Source organism: Triplophysa rosa, linkage group LG7, assembly GCF_024868665.1.
Source record: "Triplophysa rosa linkage group LG7, Trosa_1v2, whole genome shotgun sequence".
Classification (NCBI taxonomy): Eukaryota; Metazoa; Chordata; class Actinopteri; order Cypriniformes; family Nemacheilidae; genus Triplophysa; species Triplophysa rosa.
Window position 1 is genome coordinate 27,016,989 of NC_079896.1, and position 8,336 is coordinate 27,025,324.

Here is an 8,336-nt window from a genome sequence, read left to right on the forward strand (position 1 = left end):
CTGTGTGTGCTTGTATACATGGTTTACGAGGACACAAAACTGTGTAATAACATGTCTATAACAACGTAAACATGGTTTACGGGGACACTTCCTGTGTCCTCGTAAACTAAAATGCCTAAAAAACATACTAAATGATAATTTTTTTAAAAGAAAAAAAGACAAAGGTTTTATGTGATATTAGGGTTAGGGTTAGGGGTTAGAGTTAGGTAATAGAATATACAGTTTGTTCGGTATAAAAATCATTACGTCTATGGAGAGTCCTCGTAAACCACATATGCAAGTATGTGTGTGTGTGTGTGTGTGTGTGTGTGTGTGTGTGTGTGTGTGTGTGTGTGTCTGTGTGTGTGTGTGCGCAAGTTACCTGTGTGTGTCCCATGCTGGAGGCAGCGATGAGCGCCTGTTGTAGTGTTGTGTTCTTCAGCTCTGAGCTCCAGGAGTTTTGTTCCAGAAGATACTGCAGAATCTCAGTGTGACCTCTCAGAGCAGCGTGAACCAGAGCACACTGACCGCTCTTATCAGCGTGATCCACCTGACACACACACACACACACATCACTTTCTGACTGATCTTGAATGAAGCTCTGAGGTTTGTGTGTTTGTTCCTGTCGACTGACCTTTGCTCCCTTTCTGCAGAGTAAAGTGACCAGCGGCAGGTGTCCGGATGCGGAGGCGTAACACAGTGATGTCATGCCGTTCTCTGACTGTCCGTCCACCGGAGCGCCGGACTCCAGGAGCAGAGCGGCCATCTCCAGATGACCCAGATGACACTGAACACACAACACTGGTGCACCGTTCAACACTTCTGTACGATAACACACACTCGCTCCTCCCAGAATCAACAACCTCGACACCTACACAAGACACAACAACAACAACAACAGCTCACTTCAACACTACACATCATGTGCATCTCATTCAACTAGATCTGAAAGAACACAAGTTACTGTAGGTGTCACCATACCAACTCAATGACAACAATCACAACTTCACATCTACTCTCAATGCATCACATTTATTAACAAATAACATGAAAAACTTAATGGGTGTGTGTGTGTGTTCAAATCAATGTTTGTTTCTTAAAAGTTTGCGTTCAGTTTTATTGACACAAGGATAATTCCATAGAGGAAGATGAGCAAACAACAATTCATTGTGATGTCCAGGACTGTGTGCTGCGTGTGTGAATGTTCATATGTTGTATATCCAGACGGTGTGCTTTTAACCTACAGTACTTAAAGGGACACTTCACCCAAAAATGAAAATTATGTCATCCTTTACTCACCCTCAGATTGTTTCAAACCTGTATACATTCCTTTGTTCCAATGAACACGGAGAAATATATTTGGAAGAATTTGAGCAATTTTCAGTTCTGGAACATCATCCACTACCATAGTAGGAAAAATAATATTGAATGTTTTTTGTTCTGTTGAACACATAATGAGATATTTTGAAGAATGAATGAAAACAAAGAGATCTGGGGCACCTTTGACTACCATTGAATTCTTCCTACTATGGCAGTCAATGATGTCCCGGAACTGAAAATCATTCTTCCAAATCTCTTTCTCTGTGTTCATCAGAACAAAGTCATTTATACAGGTATAAATATCCCATAAACATGAGCAAATGACAGAATTTTCTGTCCCTTTAAGAGCTGTGAAATCCTGTCAGGTAATCAAATCATGTTTCAGTAAACTCTGCTGTATTTTGTAGCGGTGGATGTGCTCCGCTCTGGAGCACGCAGGTGATGTGAGTCTACTGTTGTCATGACGACCAGCTCATATCTTTGAGACACAGACCATACGTCGTAGCATGCAGATGAATATACAAAACAATACAGCCAAACCGTGAGACGATGAAAGTGTTGAGTCGTGAAGGTCATGAAGAGTGATGCTGACCTTGACATTAGGTGTGTAGAGGTTTCTGAGAGATGACAGAGCCGCTGACAGACTGTCTGTACTGTAACTGATCCACAGAGGCTGAAGAACACTGGAGGAAACACCCGTTCTCTTACTGTGACCCTGACAACACAACACAACACCACATGAAATCATCATCAGCAGCATCGTCATCATCATCATCATCATCATCATCACGACGTCAAATCAAACAAACACACAGTGGGATTCAGACCTTAAATATGTGCGCTTTGAGAATGTGATGGCCCAGCTCCATGGTCTGCTGACGGTTGAGTTTTCCATCCTGACGTGAAAGCATGAAGGCCATCAGAGCGTGTCCACTCCTGATCCACAACAAACACAACAAACAACACGTGATCAAGAGAATCAACACACTCATGACGATGACGACCAGAAGGTCTTCAACACACTTTAAATGCTTCATCAGTGATCAGTGAGTCTCTCTTCTGAGTGATGGAGGCTCTTATAAACCAGAACATTCAATCGTGTGTGTGTCTCGACAGATAATTGAAGTGTCTAGAAAATGAAAGAGAATCATTTCACATTCACACACGCACACACTCTGTCTGAACTCAATTAACAAAGCAAACAATCACACACAGAATAATAAGTGCCTGAGCTGTGGAGCATCACGCCGGGCTGTTGCTATGCGGTTACTAAGGAGTCCTGGATGCTGCTTTATATGATCCTTCCCTCCAGGCAAAGCTCACTGGAAATCACACATCATACTGCGCAGGAAGTGACATCGCCGCTCACCTGGGATCACACAGGAAGTCATTGCTCTCGCCATCGGCCCTCCACACCAGCCACTCCCTGAACGACGGGTGACAGAACATACGCGTCCGGTCCCGACGGCCAATCAGAAAGCAGGACAGAGCGTCCATGCGCTCCTGGAAATCCTCCCAGTTGAGTTGACCCGTGGCAGAGCCGGCGTTGAGCGCTCTGAAGAGCTGTTCGTCCGTCAGCGGGTGAAGAGACGCCAGAGCCACGTTCAGCAGCGGCAGCGCGCGCTCAAACGCCGAGGCTGATGGGAACTTCATATTACACTGCAGCAGATAGAGCTCGGACAGACACACGGGGATGACTTTATAGCTGGAGCTTTTAATGACCAGATGACCCTTGTCGAACAGATCCAGAGTCAGTTTCAGGTAGAGATACGAGCCCTGACTCAGAGCCGTCAGGTGAGAGGTCAGTTTAGACATGTGACTCGGGTCAGTTTTGCCGTTAACGGAGATGTTACTCATGATGTCGGGACTGCGCTCCATACGGTGCTGGATGTAAGAGGTGAGGTCAGAGGTTATATCCTTGTTGTCATGGAAATCATTCAGGGAGATGATGGGAAAGGGCAGGAGACTGGTGACGTCCTGAGAAAAGAACATGTGACCATATATGAAGGCATTTCATTTTGATTAAAGCAGTCTGATTGTCGTCTTAAAAAACAAACATGTTTAATAATGATTTCATATTTCTCTTCCTTGTTTCTACTGTACACTGTTTGTTCTAGAATGTGTTTTCTTTAAAGCGGCTTCGCAACAATCCAAAATAGTGCTCTAGACAGACATACAGTATTCAATTTCAGAATTCTATCCACAAATATTAAAGTTAACTGGTGTTTTAATGACCCCAAAAGAAAACTGAGCTGCACAATATTGTGAACACAGTTACGGCCCATCAGTTCCACTTCCATCAGTGAAATGTTATTCCATATTTATTCTGCAGTGGAAAATGACACCTGTGAGCATAAACACAAAGTCAGTGATGACAACAACAACAATCACATCTAATAATGTAATACAATCACGTTCATGTTTTCTTCGTGCTTATAAATGTGCATCATTAAAAACAGAGCGGGTTTCTGAAAGACTACGGTTACATTAAACACTGAGACTTTAAGGGATGAAGTCCCTTTAAGTCCGTCTGCATTTCTTGAATGATAACAACGCTTTCAGACCGAAGCTTTACGAACCACTAACCTCACAACTTCATCTATGAGTTCATGAACTATCGCTCACTTCTCAATACACCACCAACATCAGCACTCGTATGTGAGAAAGGTTTTTCAATCTGGATGTGTGTGTCCGCCTGTGATTATGTGAGTAAGAAAGAGAGAACATACATGTGTGCAGCGCTGCATCACAGCAGTCATCCCCTTACATAACGTCAGTCCATTACACAAATGTAATGTCATCATGTGTATTTCTACCAACCCTTGTTTATAGTGACTGATAACATGCTGATGAACGTCCCTTTAACATCACTGCAAGAACGTGTTTTCAAAACCTGGAGAGAACGATGGCCACATGTTCTGAGAACGTTCCCTCCTAGCAAAAGAGTTTTTCAATAGCTCATCAAATTGGCCTGTTGCATTTCTCACCAGCAGGTTATTCCTGACGGTCACGATGAGTTTCAGCCAGACAGGAAACTTTGAGATGATTTTGGTGATGAAGGAGGCGATGGTGTCTCCATAGTCCGGCTTGTGAAACTCCGCCTCGTTCAGACCGTCCACCAGAATGATGTAATCCTCTTCTGGAATCTTCCTCTCTGAACACAAAAACACACCTGGTGAGATTATTTTATCAGCTGCTCATTAAACGCTAAGACCAGAACAAAGTGTGTGTCTGAACTCTGGGATTTCCGAAGACTAAAACCCTCTCAGCATGCGACACTTGACTAATAACTACACGCCTGATAAAAAATAACTAGTACAAATCCTGTCATCATTCATTTGAAATGTAAAGAAGGCATGTCAAGAGATGATGCGATACATCTTGTATTTTAGAATCGCCGTGAAATAAACAATGATGACTCTTATTTTGTATGAGATATTGTAGTTTTGAATGATAAATGATTTATCTGTGTGTCTTCAGAATATGCGATCACACTTTGAGCCTTCAAATGACATGCTTTTTTTTTACTCTTATAAGGCCTTCATTTCATGGTTTGAAGGGCTGTAATTTTATGCGTTCAATGTCAGACCTGAATGTAAGTTTGTGTGTCGTGAAGGACGTCTGCCCTGATTTAATATTCATTACATCAATTGTGAGGAAAACATCAAACGCTGCGACACTGTCACCTCCACCTGAAGGTGATAACATACACACATAAATCAATCTAAACGACATGTATACGGTTGTGTTCACCGTGTTATTCTGACATTACAAACCAGAACCTTGAACGCTTTCATCTGAGAGTTCAGTGCCGTCTTCATTTCCATACTCAAAATTCCTGTTAACTCCTTCATCTGTCGCTCTCAGTGATTTCTCAACACCATCTGCTCACATGTGTAGCGCTCCAGGATCTCTCTTCTCCCCTCATTTACTGTACATGTACGTGTGTGTGGGATGCGTCTCACCCTTGCGCAGGAGCGTGAGGGGCTCCAGGACGCCCTTCCTGAAGGCAGCGGCAGGGTCCTGAACGCAGGAGCGTAAGCTCAGCAGTCCCTGCAGATGCGTCTCTTTCAGTAAGAGCTCACGGTACGCACTGAGACGAGGAGCTCGACACAACAGAGCCGACACACTGTGTACAAACTCAGGCACCAGACACGTGTATGTGTTATCAGCCTGACAATAGTGATACGCCACCACCTACAACAACAACAACAACAACAACAACAACATTACATCAATAAATAATGCATTAAATGTCATATTCGATGTTACTACTAAACATAACATTATTTTGGTGTGAATGGGCCTTTACAGACAAAAAGGTTTTATTTATTTAAAGGTGCAGTGAACTAGGAGCACAATTTTAACCCGAGCTTTTGTTATATAAGAGGGAATCGTATTCAAGCGAACATCCTGGAAGTGTCAGACCTGAAAACGCCCTTGTTACTGAAATAACAACTGTTATTGACACCAGGCTCAGCGAACGCCAGGTTCTGGAAACACCGCCTCCACAGAAGAATATCAACGTCTACTTCTCTAGCCCCGCCCACTGGTTCGCGCATGACAGTACTGAACACAAGCTGCACGGAACCAGATAGAGAGAGTGTAAGCATCATGCCGTTAAAGATCGCAAAGTATTGTGCAGTGTCTGGTTGTGGAAGAACACAGTGGCTGCATAAACTTCCTTCGGATTCCCACAGTAGGAATGTGTGCTTGAAGTTCATTTTGAAAGACGTTCCAGCTCACGTGGGGAAAACATTGAGCGTTTGTTCGCTTCATTTCTCAGAGGATTCCTTGAACAAGTCTTTGCGGAGAGACTCAAATGAAAAGCAGTGCTGTGCCGTCAATATTGGATCCGATAGGAATGGCGCAGCAATCTTACGTGAGTAAAACATATTTGTACTATGCGTCACTATTGCTTGATATGCCCTGATAGTATTACCTGGGGACCTCTGGTCATTTGTAATAATTGTAATCGGCGTCTCTGTGATTTGGCGGGCTCATATATCACTTTTCAAGGTTTTATCCACCGTTTGCGAATAATGGAGGCTGTTTTGAAGTGTTTCTGGTGCTGGGTCATTTTGGCCGGGAGTCTACCGTTTGTTTATTTATAATGAAAAGGCTCCAACTAACCCAACTAGGCAAGCTGCTATCCAATCATAGCAGTGGGCGTTTACTTCCAAGTCTTCTATGCGGCCCGCCCTTAAAAACCCAGCGTTTCTCCAGCCGGCCTCAAAACCAGGGTAGAAAATAGCCTATTACTTATTGATTTTGATGTTTTCGAATGTAAAAACCACGCGAACGTCACAAGTACACATCAGACAATAGTATAAAGCAATAAAAACGGACAGTTCACTGCACCTTTAAGTCGTGGAAGTACAGACCCTTAATGCTAAAATACACTACAAGACTTTTGCTCAGATTTTCAGTCTGAACTTGTTGCAGACAGTAATTTAAAGAACCCGTAAGGTACACTGACATCTAGCGGTTGAGCTTGGTATCGCAGTCTAAATTCTAAATATTAGAGAGACGAGTTTAGCCAAGAAACGGTTCATCTGGGTTTCTTTTGCTTGTTATCAGAAATAATCTACAGGCGCTCGATTGTTTGTGAATGTGTATGAGAAGTTAAGGTGGGGTCACAAAAGTGTGCAATAAACGCTTGTTTATGTTGTAAATATGAAACCGTCTAAATAGACACATTCACAGAATGAGTTAAAGCAGATTTCTATTTCCCAGCATGCTTTGCTTCTGACTGTTAAAGGAGAGTAAACATTTTAAAATGAGGTGTTATTTCATATTCATATTTACTTTGCGTAAGGGCAGATGTATCAGTTTTGCAGCAGTTTCTCACTTTTGTGGACTGAAGCGTAAGCTCCTGTGACCTGACCTTCTTTACGACTTCATTCATTATCACGTATGTGACATAAAGAGAGCTAAATCTCCTGTGAACACTAGTGAATGAAAGGCAGAGGATGAAACGGTGGCCTGAAATGACTTCCTGCTGACAGATGGCCGATTAAAAACATGTGACTGAAGCGCCGGGGTCCAGATGCAAAGGTGTCAAACACGCATGTGCTGAGCAATAACGACACGTCACAAACATCACATGTATAAATAAACATGAGACAGTCTTCAGACAGTCATACGTGTATCACGCGTGTGTGTGTGTGTGTGTGTGTACCTTGCAGGCGAGGCGTTTAACAGCTCCCTCTCTGTGACGGTGTGTATCTGGGGTGGGGGGGCAGCTGTTGCTGCGGTGGGGACTCTGCGTGGGGGGGTTCAGCTGATGACTCTGATGAAGATCAGACGCTCGGCCTGCAAACACACACAATCCTCAACAAGGGTTTCTCATCCTAAAGCAGGTGTTCACGGGTCAGTGTGTTTCTGTGATGAAGTCAATCTCCAGCCCTACAGTTAGATTACTGCACACACCTCAGCTGTGATTGACAGATGTGTAGACGGGGGTCTTACTCTGCGGTGTAGCTTCAGGACTGTTGGATGGCATCTGTCTCATACGTCCACCGTGACAGCTCAGAGACACGAGACGCGAGATCACGGCCGTCTTTCCAAAGCCCACGTTACCCATGATGACAGCTCCTCTGCCCTCACCGACCTCTCCTCCCCCCACCAGCACCTCCTCCAGCCGCTGGAACAGCCAATCACGACCCGCCAACAGCGCGTCCGTGGAGACACTGGGCACCTCGAACAGCAGAGGTTTCAGCATGATGTCCACAGGTTTATAGGGTGTGAGACGCGCTGTGACATTTCACAAACATGTGTCGGAGATTCATTTATAACATTCAGTATAATAAATCAGCAATCATCAAAAAGAGTGGTTGGATGTCCAGCACCTTTATTCTCTTGACCGCGGCCGCTGGTGTGAGCTCCGTGCCAGGCTGAACGCATCGAGGAACGCTGGGGAGCATTTCTCTCTTCATCCAGATATCTCAACTCCTCCAGTTTGGTGTTGCTGGTGGCTACAGAGAGAGAGAGAGCGAGAGAGAGAGAGAGAGAGAGAGAGAGAGAGAGAGAGAGAG

At 44.1% G+C, this 8,336-nt stretch overlaps 1 protein-coding gene across 1 annotated transcript in view; it reads right to left on the minus strand.

Moving 5' to 3' along the window:
- tanc1a (tetratricopeptide repeat, ankyrin repeat and coiled-coil containing 1a) overlaps positions 1–8,336 on the minus strand; it is a 32,941-nt gene that overhangs the window by 8,939 nt on the left and 15,666 nt on the right. The window contains exons 4-13 of the mRNA XM_057338969.1: positions 8,151–8,276; positions 7,771–8,055; positions 7,481–7,614; positions 5,265–5,496; positions 4,287–4,453; positions 2,669–3,276; positions 2,127–2,235; positions 1,892–2,014; positions 614–850; positions 362–529 (exon numbers count right to left, since the gene is read on the minus strand). Of these exons, the coding sequence (XP_057194952.1) occupies positions 362–529; positions 614–850; positions 1,892–2,014; positions 2,127–2,235; positions 2,669–3,276; positions 4,287–4,453; positions 5,265–5,496; positions 7,481–7,614; positions 7,771–8,055; positions 8,151–8,276 (2,189 nt within the window). The remainder of the gene's footprint in view (positions 1–361; positions 530–613; positions 851–1,891; positions 2,015–2,126; positions 2,236–2,668; positions 3,277–4,286; positions 4,454–5,264; positions 5,497–7,480; positions 7,615–7,770; positions 8,056–8,150; positions 8,277–8,336) is intronic.